General features: G+C 37.1%; 1 protein-coding gene across 4 annotated transcripts in view; it reads right to left on the bottom strand.

The window, feature by feature from the left end:
• Window positions 1–1540: 1540 nt before the first annotated feature.
• Window positions 1541–23194, bottom strand: part of Cda5 (Chitin deacetylase-like 5) — a 188167-nt gene continuing 166513 nt past the window's right edge. Inside the window, exons 4-16 of one of the 4 annotated variants that reach the window (XM_089650650.1) lie at window positions 22183–22403; window positions 16845–17035; window positions 16272–16456; window positions 15404–15453; window positions 14624–14794; window positions 10106–12664; window positions 9264–9356; window positions 8468–8661; window positions 7773–7998; window positions 6161–6453; window positions 5536–5680; window positions 4665–4863; window positions 1541–3664 (exon numbers count right to left, since the gene is read on the bottom strand). In XM_089650650.1, coding sequence (XP_089506776.1) covers window positions 3506–3664; window positions 4665–4863; window positions 5536–5680; window positions 6161–6453; window positions 7773–7998; window positions 8468–8661; window positions 9264–9356; window positions 10106–12664; window positions 14624–14794; window positions 15404–15453; window positions 16272–16456; window positions 16845–17035; window positions 22183–22403 — 4686 coding nt within the window. In that variant the 3' untranslated portion in view covers window positions 1541–3505. Of the gene's footprint in view, window positions 3665–4664; window positions 4864–5535; window positions 5681–6160; window positions 6454–7025; window positions 7252–7772; window positions 7999–8467; window positions 8662–9263; window positions 9357–10105; window positions 12665–14623; window positions 14795–15403; window positions 15454–16271; window positions 16457–16844; window positions 17036–22182; window positions 22404–23194 lie in introns of all 4 variants that reach the window. The other 3 variants (XM_089650648.1, XM_089650651.1, XM_089650652.1) reach the window with 3 other exon arrangements.

Below are 23194 nucleotides of genomic sequence, written 5' to 3'. Positions count from 1 at the left end.
TATCTTATTTTTTAATTATTTGTAAAAAAAATAATTTTTTAGTAACTAGATAAGAAGAACATAAGCATATGTTCTGATAGCCAGGCAGCTGATGGCATTGGCAATATTGAATGCAGGACTGTTCTTACAGAACTCGCTACCATCAATAAAATAACCCTAATCTGGGTATCAGGACATAAAGGTATTGAGGGCAACGAGCGGGCTGACGAACTAGCAAAGAAAGGGGCGAAAGCACCACTTGTAGGATCCGAGCCGGCCGTAGGAGTAGCAGCTTGTCACAAAAAATTACATATTGATAGGTTGGTCAAATCCCAGCACTGCAAAGAATGGGAGAAGGCACCTGGAATGAGACAATCCAAAGTACTCAATAAAAGGACCAGACCCTAGACGAACCAAGAAACTACTCGATATGGACAGAAACTCGCTGAGGGAACTGGTAGGACTACTAACGGGACACTGCCATCTCAGGAGACACATGCAGATATTGGGAATGGTAAACAAGAATAGATGCAGGAAATGTGAAGAGGATGAAGATACTCCAATTCGCCTATGGTGCCAATGTCCTGCCCTGGTGGGAACTAGGCTCAGATACCTGGGGAGACATACAATAGAACCAGAAAACATAGCCACATATCCAATTACTACCCTGGTGAACTTTATTAAAGGGACTGGGTTGTTGTTAAAGGAATGAGGTAAAATGGGAGATAGCACAATGGGCCTATGGCCTAAGTGCACACGGGAACTACGTGTAAACCGTCTCCGTGCTTTAAAAAAAAAAAAACTAGAAAAAATTATCTTTTCGGTGTTTGGAGGCGGACTGTAGGTTGTTGTAAGGATGTTTTATTAATAACTATTTTAAAGATACAAAGTAAAGAAGTTCATTCACAGTCCTCCTCACTAGGTGTTCCTGTTGCGAGGCGGACTGTAGCTTATAGTAAGGGTGTTACATCATGATTTTTTATTCTTCAGGCATATAGATATCCATAAAAATAAAATAAAAAATTAACAATCTTCATGTTTGATGGCTGTAAGTTGTGTTGATATTACTTCATAATAATATTACAATGAAGTTTAAGCTTTGATAAGGTTATTTTTAATGAAATTTAATGAACATTTAAGTATTTTGTTTTATTTTCTCGTGGTTTTCCTATATGTATTACTTTTAGTGGTCAGAAATTTATTAATCAGGATGTTGTTTGTATCTAGACACAAAACTTTTCCTTATTCTGCTTTATGATATTTTGGTACTTCAAAATAAATAATACAATTAAAAAAAAATAACATGAATATCAGTCTGCTTTGTGATTATGATCTACTCTGGTGACTCTTCTTCATTTCCTTGTGCCTTCTCATATCGAAGATTGGCCATCATCAGGGAAATCTTGATGACTAGCCAAGAGAATGGCCTTTTTCATACAAAACTTAATAAGAATGACACAATAGGTATAATAAATAATAACCCAATGAGTAAAGTAAATAATAACACTACAAGTATAATAAATGATAACATAACAGGTATAATAAATAATAACAAGATGGGTAGTTTCATTTAGGAATTTATTATCACTCACTGGTTTCTTACATAGCAGTTGAGACGGTAAATAGGTAATTCTATAATACATAAATGAGGCAGGACGAGCCACACAGAAAATCCCTTTGAAGAAATGTATAAAAATATTAAAGGGAAATAATGTTTACACACTGAGATTTAAAATTTATTTTAAACTTAATATTATAACTGCTTAAATAAAAAACCTAAATCGTACAACTAGTTCTAATAATCTCTAACGTACAACTATTCACAATTTCAACTTATAAATACTGATGGTATATCCTTATTCGATGGCTTTTGATTATATTTCGTCACATTTATTCAACTCCTTGGCACTAAAAAGATCTAATTATGAAAGTGTACAAAATCAGCAAGCAGAGAAACATTAATAAGTATTAAAATACATTTTTTTTTAAAGTGGAAAATTTATTTACAAAATTGTTCGAAATGAAAAATGAATTTGACCAAAGAGTTGTTAAAGTTAAACGCGATGCTCTCTATATTCTACATGTTTGTAGATGGCGTTAATTAACTTATTTGATTAAAATACGCTTTTTGCAAGGTATTGCTTTACAATATTGAGACAAAAATACATGCGCAATATTAATAATATGAATAAATAGTTTTGTTCATTTAAAAACTCACTAATGCCATCTATGAACATGTAGAATATAACGAACGACGCGTCTAACCTTAAGTACATTTTGAGGAATAACTTAAGTTATACATTGAAGCCGCGGATAGTCTCTATCCCCGACACCTGGTGTCAGGAAATCACAATATAAATTAGATCTGTAGAGTATTTACAAAAGAGATTTGTCATAAAACATTAAGTAGGTGTTTATTGTTGACACGCAGAAGCCAAGACAATACAGATGGAGATGTTGCATGGGTGTGTGCCTCATCAGTTTATCATCGATGTGGCCAGACACCTAAACAACATTCATCCCAACAAAACCAACCAAACCTAACTCTAAAACCTCAATCACCTCATTAATAAGATTGGGACAGACTGAAAAATTTAACTAACAAATTTAAATCATTACTTTAGTTCAATAGATTATTGATTTTAATTAGCATTTTTTAAAGTTAATTGATTACTGCTGTTTTCAGATTAATTGTTCCATTTTAAACAATATTCAGGTGGCATTTTTTTCCTTATATACCTACGTTGTGGAATTAAATACAAGGCACCTACAAACTATTTAAGATGAATGGCTATTTCATTTGAAATAATAATAACGCGTTATATTGCTGGTAGTTGATGTTAAAATTATAAAAAAAATATTGATTGCATCTTGTAAAAAGAGAAATATAATTTATTTCATCGTTATATTTTATTCATTTTGAAATTAATTATTATTGTTGAACTTCTGTTCTCATTATTTATTTTTTACATATTTTTTTCTCAAGTTTTCTTTTTTTTCTTAATCTTAAAACAGAATATTTCACAGCGAGAGTAAAATTATTCTTTCAATAATTTTCTATACTCAAATAAATTAAATTAATATCATTCACACCACTTTTAGAAATATTTGAATTTTATAATAGTATACTAAAGTACTTAGTATACGGTTAAAACTTTCTTTCAGTCACAAGAACCAAGTACTCTCAAATCCATAATGTGTCATTCAACGTGATTTTAAGACAATATTAAAATTTCATTATAGTTTTTTTTTCATAATTATTTTATGCGTTACCAAAACTAAAACAAATTATAATACTGCTTAGACAAACTGTAGATTTTTTTGGAAAAAATAAATAATTCAAATTCATTATTTGCTATTAAATAGGATATACAATAACAAATCAAATTAAGCTTTTTATACTGTCAATCGATCGATTATAGAATATTGTTCTATTGAATAATTTATTGATATTTATGGAGATAGAATTTTGGTGTATTTAAACAGAAGTATTATAATAATAATTTAGGAGTGTAGTGTTTGTAGTTTAATCGTCTACTTCATTGTCTATTCTGGAAGAACGGATTCCTGTCTTGCCCGTCCAGGGATATATCTCGGGGCAGGGCTGGCAGGTTCTCATATACCTGACTCCGGACTTGTGCCAGAGGTTGCACACCTTGGGGTTGTTGCACTTCTTAGGGCGGTCCTGCAATTGATGATTGATTACATTAATCTTAGTAAATTATCGTAGAAAATTTAATTGGAGGTTTTCTAAAATTTGATGCTGCATACAGAAAGCTTATCTGGAAATCTGGCGTTGTACAGTGGTACATATGGCATGTACATATAGTAGTTCCAGAGAGAGGTAGTGATGTCATCGTACTGGCATCTTCTGTCTTTTTTGTTTTCATACAAGAAGGAAGGGTGATGTATGTACAAGCTCTCTTGGGACCACTTCAAAACTATACTTTTTTTACGTTTAACTGGCTTTATTACCCATTCAAAATATTTCAAAACCCTGTTTTCAAAGCCTTGTTATAGTTTCCTTTTACATTTAAATGAATAAATAATGCATCAAAGTTCCAGCCATGGCGTTTCGAGCTTAAAAGAGGCGTGTCAACCTAGATATTCCAGGCAGAAAAAATCTGAGAAAAATTCATGACACGAGAAAACACCATTCAAGAGTTTTTAAAAAGAACGAATAACAGATTATCTGCTGTAGTTTTATTCCAGCTATGGCGTTTCGAACATAAAAGAGGTGTGTTAACCTAGAAATTCCAGGTAGAAAAAAATCTGTGCAAAATTCATGACACGAGAACACACCATTCATGTGTTTATAGAAGGACGAACAACAGATTTTCTGCTGCAGTTTTATTCCTGATGATGGATTTCAGAAATACCAGTTAAAACGTTACATGTAAAATCTAATACCCAAGTGGCTAACATAAAGTTTTTTTTTAATGTGAATACCACATAAGATTCCAACTACTCCGTTAGTCCGTGCATTAGTGAGGCTACTGCTTCCCTAAAATTGGATATGTTGTGATGCCGAAGGGTATGAGTAAGGGAAGGAGATGAGGAAGGTTGAGAAGTACCTAGCTATTCAGATTTGGTAACAAAACATGGTTAAAGCCATAATACGCAAGGCTTAGATTCTGAATGGTGGTATTTTATCAGGGCGATACTGGGTCTATTTGGTTGGTTACCTGGTAGTTGCACTGGAAGGGCTGGAAGTTGTTAATGCGGGAGAGGGGGGTGGGGTCGCGCACCCACTGCAGTGCCTGCCAGTTGGTCACCAGGAACACATCCTTCATGGCGTTGATGGCATCCAGGAACATGATGAAGCCCTTCTTGTGATGCGCCTGTGTGAACCACGCTGCGTGGTAGAACAGTCCGAAGGGTGCCCTGGAACAAGAACAAATGTATTTAATACTGAGACGCTCTGCATGGCTCTGTAAACACTCAATCTATCTCTCATGTTTCATCTGTGGTTCCTGGTTCCACAACATCGTTTCCCACCAATTTCCACTAAGCCCGGACAAAGGCATTATAGGAGAATTGGTGTTTCTATATCATTTTTACATTTCCTATATCCACTCATAATAATCTCACATATCTCCTAGTGGCGGTGTCCTCTTAACCGCTTGTGCGCCAGAATTGTAAATGTAAAATTTTATACGTTGGACAACAGCCTTGCCTATCTGCAAGGTGTTAATATACTTTCTTGTTGTGGGATTACTATTATTATACCTTACAAAATACTCCTTTCAAACTAATATATACTTTATATTATTGAACTTTACATGTTAAATGAGCGAGAAAAAATAATTTCTCTGAATATAAGTACATAGTTATTCTGGCAAAACTACTTATTTCATGGCACACTATAGAGTATTCGGTCGTGGGAGCTTGGCATTCCAAAGGTTAATAATCCTACTAGCTCTCTCACCGAGTTTCTATTTAGCAGATGCCCTGAAGTGGCAGCATGAATGCGAATGTGCTAAAGCTACACCGTGCTTACGGAAATTGGATACAAATGGGTAAACATAGTAAAATAATAGCTTTCTCAATACAAACCTGTTGGTGGAGTAATGCCTATCGAAGTTCTTGAACAACATCTTGTATACTCCGTCCGCATCGGGGGGGTTGCTGCATGCGTCTCCCATGGAGCACCGTCCTCCGTTCAGGTCTTGCCACATCACCATGGGCACTTCCCACACACCTGAGGAAATTAAATTAAAGAGTTATAATTTTCTCAACCAAATCAATGGCAGAATTATTTAACAAAAAATGACAAATGAAATGACATAAAAGATTTAATTTTATTTATCAGATATGTTATGGATTGTTTTTCTGTTGAGGTGCTAGTAAACGAGCAAGATAAATTGCTATTACTAATTACTGTCTATTGCCGAAGAATTGTCTTGATCAAGTTGTTAAGACAAATTCAGAATGCAAAAAACGATCTCTTACAATAACACCACCAAATTGAATAATCTTAAATAAAAAGGCAAAATTTTTTAATTTTAACTGCATTCGAAATTGACAGTTTTGGTAGCGGCTAGGTGGCGAACTCAGCGTCAAGACAAGGCAATACGTCAACAAGAATAGGCAGTACACGACAATCTCAATTTTTATGGAAATCTTGACAGAAATATCTTGCCGGCAAGAAATTGTCGAAAAAAGTTACTTGTGTATTTACCTGGATAAGACTTGGTGGGGCAGGGAGGGATCATGCAGTCGTGGAAGAGCTTGTAGTCAAGAGTGTACGGCCAGCTGGGCGGCCTGTTCTCGTACACGGGCATGGACGAGTCATACGTGAAGTTGGAATCGTACAGCATCTTGAACATCTTGTTGCCGCCCACCGACAGGAAGGGCGCCCTCATTCCTCTAACGTCCTCCAGCTTCACTCCGCCGTAAGCAGCGAGGATTTCCCTCTGGCCAGAGATCTCGCGGTTCCATTTCTTCTGCGAGAATTGCTCTCCGAAGCTATGCCTGTTGTCAATTATTAACGATATATGTAGTTGCAGCAGATTTTATACATGTACTAAAATATTTCATTGAATTTCTAAACTGTAATAATTAAGTAATCAATAACATATTTTATTATTATAAGTAATGATGGTCGATATAAAATTAAGGTAAAATGGTTGATGATTGATTTATTATGTCGGTGTTATATTGTTATGATGTAAGTGTATATTTATTAAATAAGCTAGAAATGTTAATTACACAATAAATAAAGCAAAAGAGTTTTAAAAGCATTAAATTATACCAAACTTATTTCAAAACAACGATATGACAAATTTTAAAAACATATATATTATTATTATGAATTTATAATGAAACGCTTTGGTAAATTATTAGTGGGTCGGTACCAAAATATTACGAATAGGTATGTTTTTTTTAATCCAAAAACCAGGTTTCAAAATCAAAACCAATGATTCCAGTTAATTTTTATGTCAAACTTTTTTTGAATTTTAGATGAAAACTATGGGAGCTGGATTGTTTGTTTCAGATGTTTAATTCGTATTAGTTGTTATCATTTCAAATGATTGAGAACTTACGACACTGTATGGGAAGCCATCTCGTGGCCGGCAGAATAGAGATTTTGGACTTGGCTGTAGTCGGTCCATTCGTGGGAAACATAGAAAGTGGCTGCGATGGGACATCCGTTGGGGTTGACGCGGTCCTTCTCAAAGAGGTCAGTGTACAACACCTTGTTCAGGTCATTCACCGAGTCGTCGAAGGTCAGCACGACCATTTGGGGAACATCTTCAACGGGGAGGTCACCTGTTTGGGGTTTCGTTGTGTGCGAGGGATATGGGACCATTTTGCAGAGAGTTTAGTGTAGGGTTGAAAGAGATGAAATTTAGGTGGCGGGAACGCATCATGTTACATTTGCAGTAAGGAGGCAGAACAGTGACAGAGGTAAGATTAAAGGAAGAATATAGAAGGAAAGAGAGAGAAAAAGAAAACAAAACATTGTTAGTGAATTTGATCTCAGCACTAAGGATTATAACTGAATATGAATTACTTAATTTTTGGAATAAATGCAAACTAGTTAAATTAATATGTCACGACGTACTACATATTGTCCAAATATATCGTATTTCATAATCAGTATACATCAAATCATTGCATGAAGATTAATTAATGACAAAAGAGACATCACATGTTAAACACATAAAACATGAAGAGGAAGCAGTAACCATTTCATAAAAGTGGACAAGGGGCTAACATCGACTGCAGAAGACATCAAAGACATAAACCATGAAGCCCAAAATAATCCACTACTAACAGTAATAACTTACGATACAGTATGGGAGGCCATCTCATGACCGTCCGAGTAAAGGTTCTGAACTTGGCTATAGTCCGTCCATTCGTGGGATACGTAGAACGTACCGGAGATGGGACACCCGTTGGGGTTTTTCCGGCCCTGTTCAAAGAGTTCAGCGTATGTGACCTTGTTCAGGTCATTGACAGCGTCATCGAATGTGATCAGAACCATTTGTGGGACTTCTTCCACTGGTATATTGCCTGTGTATGGTTCCATGTTATTGATTTGAACACATTATTATTTATACCAATTAAAAGTAAAGAAGAAAAAAAACAAGTGAAAAATAATGCTGATCCAGTATCTATATTTCAGGGTAAGGGAACAATCTGCTGTGAATTAGGAATAAAAGAGAATTATCTAAACATCAGATTTTTATAAATAACATGTATGTACATTTATAGTAGATTTTGTCTTCAATATTTCTCATTAATTCACAAATTTATCTACATAATAATAAACCCATTTTTCGTCCACGGATTTGTTCTCAACTGAACCGGCTTCCAACAGATGAACGATGGCTACATTTAGTTTGAGTAGGAAGAATAGAATGTCAATATGTAACCTAGGTAGGCCTGAATACGGTGTAAAGATTTATAAAGACTTATTTTGCATCCTTGAAGTCTTGAAGCTAAAACTATGAATATTTACAAAAATAGAAGAAAGAATTACCGGGGATATCTTTTCCTCCGCACGAGCAATCGGGAAGCAGACAGACGTCCTTCCTGCACTTAGCGGCAGTCTTGTCTACCTGAGGCGTGGGGTACACTGTGTCTGGCCTCCTGGGAGGGAACCGGTAGATGTCCACAAACTCCTGCGCTTTAGATACAATCGTGCTTGATGGCTTCAGAGTTGGACGGACGCGACTGGAAACATATACACACCATTCAACAACACTGGACATCATTGGACAACACACACTTCGATCAATTTAGAAAATATATTCAGAGAGTGCGGTTTATAGAATATGTAAAACATACTAAGATGAGAGTATTGCATTTATAAAACAGTGTTCACTAAGTGTTGCATCTCAAAAGAGGTAAATAAAAAGTAACACAATGCATTTCAAGATGTATCAGGCTACTATAAAAAATGACAAGACTACACAATATGAGAAATAACAACTGTAAGTAAGATAAATAATAATAGTTACTAATGTGCAAAGTAATTTTATAAAAGATTTTTTATTTTGAAAACTAAAAGTATTACAGTGTTCTAATAAACAATGATATATGTATTGATAAAAGTACACCGCTGATAGATCCGTTGAAACCTCACATGTAAAAGAAATGTTACAACGGAGCTCTCAGTGGAGGACCATAATCTGGGATGCATGGGCAAATTGGGTAGTCGAGTTTGAGTAGAATTGACTGTTGACGTTTTGAATTTCAACGCGGCAAATGTTCATCATTTGGCCACCGGCGATCGGGACTGGTGTAAATAAGGATTCAATGGAAGGTGAACTTACGGTGGTGGAGTACCACGGTTTGAGCCCAGAGCGTTCTGTTCTCCCCCCTTGGCAGTGGAGTGCTGAGCATTTCCACGACCTCTTGTGTTTGTTCTAGAAGTGTCCACAAATCATCATTACAACTTTGCCTTTTAAGCAACTAATTTTTTAGTTCAAGCTTAAATTCAAATTCAAAAGGTCGTAACTGCTGTTAACCATTTAAACATTCATTTGCGATGTTATTCCGCATGAACCATATTAGAATTCACCTCAAACTGCCGCGGTTAAGAAGGGGTTAGGGTATACATACTGATATTATTATCTACTGTGTTTAATTATTCAACAACTGAAAGTGCTCTGAAACTAACGACTGAAAGATGGTGGTGCATATTATGATCTCTGTCTAGGTCCATCGTCTATAGAATGGTCATTATATATAATTACATAGAATAATTAGTCTCAACAGGAGGTTTAATGTATTATTATGTAATATCACAGAAAGAGTCGGAGTTCACATAGACATAATAAGCGTCCGGTTACAAGTCTCAACTTACGTTTTCGTCTGTGGTTTGTTTCTGGTCAAGTGTCTGTCGGTCCATGGTTTAGTCCCCAAGGAGTGAAGTATAAAGCGCAGAAGTGTGATAGGATAGTGGTGTGAATTAAGAGGTGTTAAAATAAACATGCCAGTTATTTCTGTGTTTAGATACAGAAACGTACGTCTGGAGTATAACTCAACAGCAAACCTTCACCTGAGACTCTTTACTAGAGAGCACTTTGAGAGAAGCCAGAGGGCGGGACAAGCCTGTAGTGACAGAAGGGTTCCATAAACAAAAGAGAGTTTTATTTTATAAAACTGTCTGTACCTCTGCAGATTTATTTCGTTGCATTTGGGGTTTTGCAAATTGTTCTCGGTACATTTTGAAGGGGAGTAACTGCGTCGGCTGGCCGTCATCGTCGCCTTAAACTTGATGGCGGGGTTCACGCGAAGCATACGGCCGGGCGGAGTGGGGCGGGGGGTGGTGGAGCTGGGGGGGCTCGTGGGGGTGGAGCGGGGAGCGGCAGTGGTGGTGGAGGTGGTGGTGGTGGTGGTGGTCGGGGAGGGCGTGGGGGTGGTGGTGGGGGGCGGGGAGGTGGCAAGCGGGGTGCTGGGGGGTGCGGTCGTTGTTGTTGTACTTGTTGTCGTAGTGGTAGTGGTAGTCGTTGTCATAGTGGATCGAGTCGGCTGTCTTACATTGTCTGTCGTTCGGTCAGTGTAAACTACTTGGTCTGTGACGGGCTCTGCTATGTTTGGGATGTCAGTAGAGTCATTATTACTGTTTCTTAGAAAACCGCCGACTAGTTGGGGAGACTCCGAAGTGGTAGTTGATTTCCTGATTACATCTCTGCGAGGAGTGGTGACCTGATATTGCTTGGTCCTATTAGCCTGGTAGTTGTTATCGTACAGTGGAATGGCTGCTGAGGGTATATCGAAAGCAGCATTTGCAAAGTTAGGCACTCTATTGGGAAGTTGTTCATTGGCTCTGGGCCTTTCATTTCCAATATTTCTCGGGTTTGTGTCTTCAAGCTCCACATAATCTTCCACAGTATCTACAACAATGGGGGTCTTTTCAGAGGTTACAACTAATTTTTCCCTTCTTCTACTAGGTCTAATTCGAAATTCGTATTTGGTTGTTGTTTCAATTATTTCCTGTTCGTAATAATTTTTATTGAAGCCAGGTACTTCTTCAACATCAGACAGGAAGTCCAGCGATTCATCAATTGGGGCAATCAGTTCCAATTTTTTGAATGATGTTGGTTTCTTACTGAATTTTTGAGTATTTTCCGATGCTGGGATTTCAGAGTTTTCGGAAATAATTTCAGTCTTTTCAGCCCTGTAACTTTTTTCTATGGGCTTTCGAACTTTCTCTACTACTGGGGGTTCGCTGTGACTGGTAGAGATGTGCTTTATGTTTTGTAAGATGTTTTGAGTAATGGGATTGGAGAAAATGTTTTTTCGCGAGTTTTGTTTTCTCCTGAATGAGGGATATTCTGTGGATGTGGAAGGACGATGGCTCTTACGTTCATTAGATCTCAGATTCTGCAAGAGGGGGAACTCAGTATTGTAGTGCTCACTCTCAAAGGGATCGAAAGAGCCAGCATGCCCTCTCACATTATGTTTATAAGACTGTGTTGTGCTAACAATTTGATTAATGTTCTGATTTTTATTATTTTGTGGAACAGTCTTGGCTTCGATAACATCCCTTCGAAGGTTTTCTAGCGTTTTGAAAGGTGAAACATTTGGTTGGCTCGAGATGGAACTCTCAGTTTTAGCATTGAAGATGTCTCTGAAAACCTTCCTCCTAGAGAGACTGTTGGGCAGAGCTTCTATGTCATTGTTTCTCCTATTATCATCCAATGTGGTATTTTCTTTATTGCCGCTTTCAATACTTGACTTACGGGATTTATGTGGCTGTCTCAAGAATGTAATGATACTGTCAGCTTCTTGGCTGTCGTCGATATTTTGTTGAACAATAGGATTATCAGGGTTGTCTAATGGGGATGGTGTAGGGCGTTTATGTATAGTTGTACGGTAAGCTTTGGGTACATTTTGTGTTAAGTCAATTTCCGAATTAAATTTATTTTCAGGGGTAGGTCTTTCTCTATTTTGTGGGACAGAATTTTCATAAGTAAGGGATTTTTCGTTTTGTGTTTCAATGACGCGGTTAAAAGGTCGTGTGTAAATGGGGACTATCTCATCAGAACCGATCCGGGGTCCGTGAGCTCGGGAGCCTGTGCGGGCCTTGAGCTGGATAACAATGGGCTTTTGTCCGGGCTCAGGAAGATTATTAATTACAAAGGAGATGGGGGAAGGTCTTCCAGTTGTTGAAACAATATCTACAATGAAGGGGTCTACAGACTCGGGCGAAGAGCTGTAATCATTCTTCTCGTCTACCACCGGGATGTCTTCGATCTTATAAGAAACCTTTTGAGGCGGAACCCTAGTAGAATCGTCATTGTCAGTTTTGAGAGCGTCGTCAGTTTCGGGCACTTGTACTAAAGGGGACTTGAAAACTCTGAGAGTGTAACTTGTCTGGTCATTATCGTCTGCGTTATCTTTCTGGAAGCTAAAGCCAGTTGAAAGGGATAAGAATCTAGACTTGTTGGCAACAACTGTGTCGTTAGCCAGGCTGGTGGCGGCCAGGTCTGTGCTAGTGGGTGCGGGTGAGGGGGCCACGGTAGAGGGCTCCCTTACACTAGCACGCTTGTTGGGAGGGAGCATGTCAGTGTTGGAGTGGGCTAGAGAGTCTACGGGGTCGAGCAGTTGAGAGTTTTGATCGGCACGAAACCGACTGCTGAAGCGACCGGGAGTTGTCTTAACTAATGGTTTGGATCTTTCTGTTGGAGGATTTAGATTTCCATTAAAGCTTTCACTCGTAGTTGATCTGTTAAAAGACAAAAATTACACTCCCCAATGACTAACATTTCATGGATATTAATGATAATAACTAATCCGAATTAAGTTCTAAAATTACGGTTAGTTATGCACTTGTAAAAAAGCCATAAAAGCTTTTTCAGTTCAACAATGCTTAAATGCATTATTTGTATTAGAAATGAATTCTACACAGAATGTTTCAGTTATAATTTGATTTTGTAAGTTCCTACTCAAAACGAGATTCATAAAAGGCTGTTAGAACAGGTTACATAATTAAGACAAATACATTGTAAAGAATCAATAACGACAGTAGCATTTATGTACAAAGAACAATACTGGCATAATAATGTTTTACCTGTTATTGGATATAAAACCCTGACACATTATTTAAATCATTATTACAATATTACGAAGCGTTCATATAATAAAATAATTTAATTGAATAAACCACATGTTAGTTGCATTGTAAATCGGTGCTTTCAAAAAGTAGTTTTTTTGTGATAAACAGTAATAAAATTTGAATCATTTTGCAAAGCATTTTGTGCTACAGGCTTAAAAGAAAACAAGAAGAAGTTTGGAAATTGATAAAAATAGTTGGAAATTTGAGTAATTGATTCAGAGAAGCAAACAAACAAGTACTTCAAGTAAAAGTGTCAAAGCATAATAAAGATGCAGAAAAATATAATTTGAAACATTATTGTCATTTCTACTTACTTTCTTAAGACTAGTGATAAAATTATGTACTATATTTCATACATTCTTTTAATGATAATAAAATAAAGCAAAGCTTGAAGCTGTATGACAATGTGATGAGATTGATAATGTAAATATGTAAATTGAGATGAGGTAATATAGATTTTTTTAAATGACATGATTTGTTTTCTTTTTTTATATTTTTTTTATAACATAATTCAATGGTCATAATATGATACGCAGGTAGTGTAGAAAAAAAATATTGGAGTGCCATTTTTTTTTTGTTTGTTTGTTTTTTTTTTTTTTTAACAATATTACATTATTTCTGATGGTAATATAATAGATTATAATGTGAAACAATATGATATAAATTTTAAATTAATTATTTAACTTCTAATGATAAAATTCAATATTGACACCAATGAAACTTTGAATAATAAACTATTGCAATCTCCCTGTTTCACACAGCTTGATTAAGCCCGTTGTCCCACGAGTCGGTAAGCAATCAACATAAACCGAATGCTGCATGAGCCTGCGTGGAATATTAACTCTCCATAGTAAGGTAGCGGTCTGCAGCGCTGTTCAGTGTGGAACTTTTCTGTACCGGGTCTTGCAGAATTCTGTTTATGTCGATTGATTACCGACCTGTGGGACGACGGGCTTACTTACAAAATTTGTTGAGCAGTGTAAATCACGAAAAACTTTTTCATGCTTATTCCAATATATTTAAGTAAGTTAATTTGAATTGCATTTATTCGTTTTCTCAATCATATAACAATATGATTTATTTACCCAATCTTTCAATGCTTTCAAGTATCAAATAAATTTGTTTGGATAGAATAAGTTGTAAAAACATATTTGAATTGTGTGGATAGAAAGTGTGTATGAACTGAGTATGTACCAAATAATATTTACAAATAAACTGAACACATCATGTTTATCCATTGAATTAACAAATCTGATAAAAAAATGTCTCAATCGAAATGTGAAGATGGTAGAATAAAGTCTAATGAAAGCCGATGAAGAAACAACTAGAGATGTTGTCAGCAGATGATGAAATCTCTCCAAGAGTGATGTTCTGGTGATGATCTGATGATGTTGTATGGCTATGATGGCAATGCGAGAAAGCGGCAATTGGCAAATGGCGGCAATTTGCAGATGGCGGCATTTGGCATATGGCATCAATTGGCAAATGGCGTCAATTGGCAAATGGCGTCAATTGGCAAATGGCAGAAATTGGCGGCAATGGCAAATGGCTGCGGCATCAAATCTGTACCTTTGGAGGGGTGCTCTAGAGGGTGGCGGAGGGGGTGGTTGGGTGGTGGTGGTTGTGGTGGTTGTGGTGGTGGTAGTGCTGGTGGTGCTAGGCCGGGGCTGGGGGGAGCTGATCCTCACCAAGCCGTGGGTGGACAGTTCGTAGCCCAACTCATTCCTGTCGTCCAGCGCACTTTAGGTACATATTACATGGTGCTTGTTAATAACATTCCGGTGATTCAGAAGAGAACCGACCTTGTGAGGAATTCATTCCAACATAACATTTTCTTCCTACATCACATTACTATTAACAGTTTGTATATTTTAATGAAAAAGTCATTTGAAATACAATATCAACAAACAAAGAATAAGGATGTACATAGTTAGATTGGAAACTCATAATATAATAACCAAAAGCTAAAGGCCACATAGACTAAATTTTAGTACGTACTATACCAAAAGTTATGTTTTTCTAGTTTGACAAATAGACTACAAAAATCTTTTTATTATTTAATAATTTATACATAAAAGTGCAAGTCAAAATCATGCAAGTCCAGTTTGCTTTTGAAGGGGACGCTATCATAAAGATATGTACATAATATATTTTATAACACTGTGTCATTCCATAGATAATAGATAAGACAGAAGAGGAGTAATTATTATGCCAGTCAGTAGGTACTAAACTCTATGCTTAAATTATAATTGTTTATACATATTATTTCTAAGGAGGACAGTGGTATGTATTTATGATGCAAATGTTTACAAAGAGGAAGAAAGGATAGAGATAAAGAAAGGAGCTCACCTTGTGGTACTGGGGCGGATGGGTTGTTGGTATTGGCTTTGGTCATCGATCTGCAATCAAAAATAATTTTAGATGGATCTTAATTTTTTAAATACATTTATACAATTTCGATTTCGTTTTCTTGGTTGAATGAACGAAACAGAATCTAGGAAGTGAAAATTAACCCACTTCCCGACACCCGATCGAGCTGAATCTAGTTTTCCGAGACAATATTTTATATCAAATTTTGGTGACACTCATGGCGACACGCATTTTCCCAAAATTGGTGACACTATATTTAATAATTTACTGTAGTTAATATACAAAATAAATGTCGGTCCTATCCAATTAGGATTTGGCTTAGGTATTAGCGATGTTGACTCCAGTTTATGGGGAGGAAGGTTCAATCCTCATTAAAACCATTTTTTTGTAAATTGGCTACTAGCCGGCCCAATAGATGGCGCAGCTAGGTCGAAAATTGAAAATAGATATATTGATGATTTTACGGGTGAATTTTTTAAGAAACAAACATGCGTCCTAAAAAGTTGAACTCTTCTTTGGTTTTTAATTTGTGATTAAAGTTTTTGTACTGATATTGCAACCAGAGTTGAGTCAAATAAAGAAGTTATTATTGGACTTAAAAAAAAAAATTCCAGACACATTGTACACCAAATCGAATCATTACCTACATCCTGCGATTTTTCACATGTAGTATAAAAATAATAATAACTACAAATTATGAATTTAAATGCATGTTTTTCCATATCCCTCGACATAAATAGTTAATATAAGTATTATTTCAATAATATTTTGTGCGTAAAGAATGAGGCGGAATAGTAAAATTTGTCTGAACAATGTTTATTATTAACAAAGTTATTCGTTGCCATACTTGAGAATTGATCAGAGCATCATCGTAATCATCAGCGCTGGGCTGCTGACTGTAGATGTTCGCCTGCGTGGGGGTGTATTGGGGGGTGGGGGAGGGGGTGGCAGCTACGCGGGGAGGGGGCGTGCCACGGTACGTCTGCTGGACGGACGGGCGCTGGGCCGCCGAGTTGTATTGCTGGGCATAGTCTGGAAATAATAAAAATAAGTGTGTATTTAGCATTGACCTCTTGTTCCCTAGTGTATCCTTAAGGATACTATTAAAAATCGTTTCTCTGAATATAACTAGCCTTTCTCGGGAAACTACTAATGGTAGTACACATTATCTGGTAAACTTCAAAAACATAATATTTCAAAGTTATTACGTTAATAGAAAGGCAATCAAGGAGTTAAACAAAATATTTTGTGATTACAGCATAAGAGTTTCAATGGCCTTGGTCCAGTTGAAATATGCCGCAAGGATTCACAAACTTTCAATATATCGGGTGTTTTATCAATTTGATAGATTCCAAGAAAAAGATCATAGAATAAATGTGGTGGGAAAGCGCCAATAGTTAAAATATTGTGAGATACGTACCAGCATCCTTGTACAGCTCTTGGTCCTCGTCGTAAAGGGCATAGTAGTTGTCGAACTGCTGCGGGTCGTACTGCAAGGAGCCGTTGTAGAGGGCACGGCCACCGGCGCTCTGCTGGCCTCGCTGGGCCTGCTGGATCTGAGGTTCTCGGTGCTGCGAGTAGCTCGGGGAGGCTGTCACTGTGGGCTCCACCCTTCAACCACAATATAACATGTCATACAAATATAATAACACATCTTAAATAATTACCATTATAGATGCCGCAGCCTACGTAATTATAGTTAACAGCTATGGGCCAGTGTTTTAGTTGCTTGTTAAGATCACTTTGAGATATACATACCTCATCAAGTTTCTCTATGAAAATACTGAAATACCAGCCCTAAGTTCATTGTTTTAGTTTTGAATTTAATTACGCTCCTAAGATCTGCCGACTGTAACGCCTTGGTTGATTTTAGGGTATTCCTTGTAAATTTATGCTGTATTTCATTACTTCATTAATGTTTTATATAACCTTACATCATCCACCATTAGGGAAAATGAATGAGTAGTTAAGTAGGTATTAACGTGGTGAAGTTAGATAGGTCTGCCAATATAATATGAATTGTCCCAAACAAGAGATGCAGTGACGAACTGCTACATGTCAGGAGAGTGAAACAGTCTAAATGGTCGTAAGTGTTGGGCTTTTGCATTCCCAATTAGGTGAAACTTGTGAGGCTGAAAAATAAAGCAGAGGAAAGGGGATGGGAAGAGATGATTGGGAAGTACCTGGCTATTTATCTGGTCACTAAACATAGCTACAGCCATTTTACATGCATTATGGTGATAAGTTTCTCAGAAATGGTTTGCCCGTTTCTTGAATGACTAAATGTAAAAAAAAAAACAAAAGATAGATCTTATACCTGTTGGCTGCGTTATCGTCAATGTCATTGTGTGGTACGCGTGTTTCTTGGTTGTCACTGTCTTTGGAAGGCGTTTTAGAAGTCGGTCGTCTGAATGTCCTCGTATCCTGAGCTAAAGTTGTTGGATTTTTAGCGCTGGCTCTGGTGGGATGCCTGACAAAAGCTTCTATGGTCGGTTCCTGTGTCTGATCAGAGGTGTATGTCGACAAGGTTGAGAGTGGCTTGGACAGTCTGGTCCTTATGGTGTAGGGTCGCAGTGTTGTCTGGTTGTAATACTTGACCGGTTTGTTCAAGGCAGAAGGAACCTTGGTGGAGGCATGATGATTTGCAGAACTATGCTGTACTTCGTAGTTGGATATTTCAGGCCGTTGCAACCGTGGTTTTTCCTGAGTGTTCTGGTTGTATGTATTGCCACTATTATTAGCATTGTAAGATGGATTTTGCGCATTTCTATGCGAGCTATAGGATTCAAATTGGACTGGTACTAAAGTAGTTGGCCTTCTAGGTGGAATGTTTTGACCACTTTGGTGATTATTATTGGTATAACTATTTGGTTTGCTGCTTGTTCCAGTATTTGAGGAAATTTGATTGTAATTATTTTGGTGTGGCTTGACCGAATTGGAGTTGTACTGATTGTAGTTATTTGTGTGAGGTTTATTTGAGACTGTGTTAGGACTAATTATTTGATTGTTATCAATTTGATGAGGTTTGTTACTTGATACAGCGTCATAATCATAATTATTATCGCGGGGTTTATTATTTGAATGGAGTCGATTGTAATCATTACTGTGATGGGGTTTGTTTGAGTTATAATTATTGACATTATGAGGAGGTTCGCTGCTTGTCCCCAAGTTTGAGTTAACCTTAATGTAATTATTGTTTGGCTGAGGTGTGATATTTGAATTTACCCTATTGTAATCATTACTGTTTTGAGGTTTAATATTTGGTCTCGGGAGTGGGCTATAATCATCTTTATGATGAGGTTTACTGCTAGTTCCAGCGTTTGAGTTAATTTTAATGTAATTATTATTTGGTTGAGGTTTAGTATTTGAGTTGACATGGTTGTAATTGTTTTTCTGAGTAGTTGGTCTTTTCAATTGCTGTTCTTCAACATGATGATTTACTTTGTGTTCCTTCTCATGATCATCCTTATTTTCTTCTTCCTCTTCTTCATCTTCGTCTTCATCATATTCTTCATCATCATCATCATCGTCTTCGTCATTCTCGTCATCATTAGATGTTTCATTGTTGATCTGTGGCTTGGGAGTAGTGGTTGGCTTATTTTTGTAAACCTTTTTATGATCCTTTATTTCATAGTCTTCATATTCCTCATAGTTTTGAGCAATGGGTGGCCTTTGTGGTTTGACTTCAGTACTGGGCATGAACTTGGACTTTACTGGAGGTTCATAATCATAGTCATCATCTTCATCATCGTAATAGTAATCATTCATTTCTGGAGAAGGTTTTGGGATTGGCCTTCTTTTTTCTGTAGACTTATCAGTTGTTATGGTTCCTCTATAGCTGTTTTGAGTACTTGGTGGTTTTCTAGGGGTGGAAGGAGGTTTTTTGTACACTTGAGGGCTTGGCTCATTGCTTTTCACAGGGTACACTTTGGGAGAGTCTCTGTAATCTGTGTTGTATCTGTTGTTAGTCTGTACACTTTTATGTTCATTTCTATTATCATTTCTGTGATCTTCTCTATGATCGTTGTTAGTTTGTGGGTTTGCTACACCTGTATTGCTATAGCTAGCGTGGTACTTAGTTGGTTTTTGATTGTTGTTAGGGTGATATTGTGTATTTTGGTTAGTGTTTGGTTTTCGATAATCATTTCTGTAATCATTATTTGTTTGTGTACGTACGGGCACAGAATGATTAGAGTATGGTTTTCTATTATCGTTGGGATATTCGTTTGCTTGAGGGCGATAATTAGATTGTGGGTGGTTGTTATACTGCTGGTGTTGCTGTTTCGGTTTGTTATCCTGATATTGATATGTTTGAGGTTTCACGCTATTTTTAACTGGTTCAGGCTGTTCATAATCATCATCGTAGTATTCGTCACTATCGTCTTCATAGACGGGTTTAATGCTGGCAGGTTTAAGCGGACGACTAGTTTGGCTCTGTTGGTTATATTTGTCATTTTTCGTAATCCACGCTTGACTTGAAGCTCTGAAAGGCCTTGGAGTACTCATGCCTTCATAATTAACATGATTTTTTATGGGAACTCTTTCTGGCTCTTCGTATCTTGGAGAGGTGGGTGATCTACCATGATCATTATTATGCACTTGATTGCGAACATTATTGCGAACATTATTGTGGACATTATTATTCCCATTATTGTGAAGATTATTATTCCCATTATTGTTAGCATTATTGTGGGCATTATTGTTAACATTATTGTTAGCATTATAATTAGTGTTAACATTGGCGTTATGATTATTATGTATGTTAGGATTGTGCACATTATTTTGAATGTTCGAGTTGTGTGGTACATTATTTGCATTATTGTTTGCATTTGTATTGAGATGTGCCTCATTTGCATTGTTCTGTGCTTGCACCACGGAATTACTTTCTTTAATGTTGTTATTCAACTTTTCCACCTGCTTCTGAGGTACTAAGGATAAGTGTGTAGTTCTTATTTTGGATATAAATGTATCAAAATCGAATGATGGATCAGCAAAAGGGTTCACAACATTGTCGTATTTGCTTTCAAGGTTTTTAAAATAGTCTGGAGGATCAGGGAATTCTGGTTTTATCTCTGGAGATTGTACGTTTTCACCTCCTTCTGTATTTCCCTTCCCCGAGTCGTCGTCACTTTCTGTATCGTCAGAGTTGTCACTTGTCTCCTCCTGTTTAGTCCCATCATCATCAGACTGTTCATTTCTATCTTCATCGTCTGTGTTGTGGTGAGAGGGGTTCCTGTTGTTAGACTCATAATGACTGTCTGGATTCGGCAGTCTTTGGCGAATCAAAGAATTTTTCCCAGTTCCCTTATTACTTGTAGCTCTATAATTATTGTTGCTCCCTTGATCGTTTTCTCGTTCTTTTTCACGTTGTCTTTTATTATTTCTTTGATTGGGGTTTGAACTAACAATACGGTTCCCAGAATTATTTCCTCTTATGTTTTCATATCTCAAAGGTTTCCTTGGTGAGGGTACCGTTGTTCGATATTCTTCTTTATTGTGAGGAAGAGCTTCGTAATCATAATGAACTGATTCTTGTATCACAGGCTGTTCACCATCAACATTTTGTTTGCTGGGATATACTACTTTTGACGGATACTGCACATTAGCTGCGGCAGCTATATTGTTGTAAAACCCCCCACTCAAAGCTGTAAAAGGGCCAGAATGCGGGGACGTTAGCGATGATATCGGTGGTGCCTTGGTGATTGTCAAAGAGACTGAAGCTCCCGGTTTCAACGAAAAGTATTGGAGCGGCGAATTTGTCGTAGATAGCGGTAAGAATGGATTACTCGAATATGACGTTTTAAAATAGTTGGAAAAATTTGGAATACCAGATGGAGAGTAGTTAGGACTTGCTGTACTCGCACTGGTGAATTTATTGTTTGTGTTAATTGGAGTAAATTGCTGAGAATTGGCACTGCTTGAACCTAAGAACGTAGAGAAGGAATTTTCAATTTGAGCACTGGGTTTGAATGGAGCCTTGTCAGAATGTTGCGCATTGGAGAAGATGGGTGAAGAGAAGCCAGTGTTAAAGTTTGACTTGGCATCACTCCACCTTGCGATGGACTGTCCATTATTTTGGATCGGACCTTGCTGGGATCTTCCGAACCTAATTTGCCTCTTGTCTCTGTCGGATTCACTTTCAGTGGTGGGTGTCTTTTCGATTAGTTTCTCCGTGGAAACTTCTCGCACGTGTCGACTAAGTTTGGTCAGTTTTTTCTGTGTGTGTGTCGGGTCATTTAAATTAGCGATGTTGTTTGTCGGTTCGGTCAGGTTTTCAATTTCGTCAGTCAAGTCCAGTGGTGATTCACTAATAATAAAAATAAAAGCGTTAATTCATTCGCCCTTTCAAATTAACTAATTAACACACTTTAAAAATAGCAAAAAAGCATTGCAAAACACTGATTTTGTTTGAAAAATCTGAGACAATGAAACTGAGTTCCACTACTATATCATATGTTATAGCAGAGCTTTTCCATAAGTGATACTTTGTTTAAGAAATTGATACTTTTTAACTGAGGTAGGTTCTCTTACGATCTATAAAACTCAAATACTCTTTACTAAAGATTTGAAACTTCATAGAAGAGAGAATGAAAACTTTCTCTCAAAGGTTTGAGACAGTCTTAGTTCTCTTATAGCCGTGGAAGTATTAAATCATATTGTATAGTATAGTTGGTCAGTTACATCGTTTACACAACAAATCATCAAAAGCACAGCATAAAATGAAAGCACATCTCAATTAAGAGGTAAGTGAGTCCTACCTGTAGTTCTGTTGCTGGTTGACTTGGGTCCCGAAGGAGAAAGCGCCCACCTTGCCGGAGGGGATGGTGTTTTGGGTAACGCCGAGCGCGCGGCCCTGTCCGTCACGGTCCCGTGCCACCTGCCCGATACTGCTAGGCTGTCCGCGGTTCACACGCTGCTGGCGGTCGTTCTCCAACTCTTCAGCGGGGGCGAGCTCGTCAACGTCGGCGTACAACTGTTGCTACAGAGACACAGATGGCATTAGATTCGGTTGCTTTAAATTGTATTCTGTCTTTTTTATATAAAATAAACTACTTCAAACATTCCCCTTAATACGCCATTTCAACGCAGGCGTTTCTCACTCAGTGGCAAGGGAAATACTTTTTAAATTGTGTAATTATAATATAACATAAAAAATAATAACAACCATCATCAGACGCTGTTTTGAAATGTCTACCTACCGAAATATGTGTGCTAAGAAAGAAAAATGCCAGAAACATCCACAAAAAAGTCAAGAAAATGTATTTTTTCCTCAAAGCTTTAAACTTTATTACCAAAAATGATCAATATGACGTTATAAAACAGTTGTTATCCTTCAATTTTGCAATACTTTTTAAGGGAGACCACCATTTATAAGTTTTCTTGGTAGATTACAACTGTTTAAGACTTGGTAAACTTTGTTGAATGGATGGAAACAAAGGCTAAACTTGGATTTAATTTAGTCACACTTCCGGCAGGAAAGGTAGTACTATCTTTTACGCCGGTCTTTCTTGAATGGCGAAAAAGGTATTGCTGTCATTGTCTGAATTTTATATCAATTTCTTTATAAGGGTCACAACTTATGTATATAATGTATTTATAAATTTAAACTAAGTCTTCCCCATCTTCAACGCCTTGTCTTTATGTGGAAGAATATTTTATCAAAAAGAAACTATAATTAAAACCGTAGAACGGACATCCTGACACTTATCACACCGGAGATGCGGAAGTTTTTTGTTTTTTTTTTATGATTTGTGCAAAAATTTAAAAAAA

The sequence above is a fragment of the Hesperophylax consimilis genome, chromosome 3, assembly GCF_061612785.1.
Source record: "Hesperophylax consimilis isolate HC1 chromosome 3, BYU_Hcon_1.0, whole genome shotgun sequence".
NCBI lineage: Eukaryota > Metazoa > Arthropoda > Insecta > Trichoptera > Limnephilidae > Hesperophylax > Hesperophylax consimilis.
Note: the sequence above shows the minus strand (reverse complement) of the source record. Positions and strands in the feature narration are given on the sequence as shown.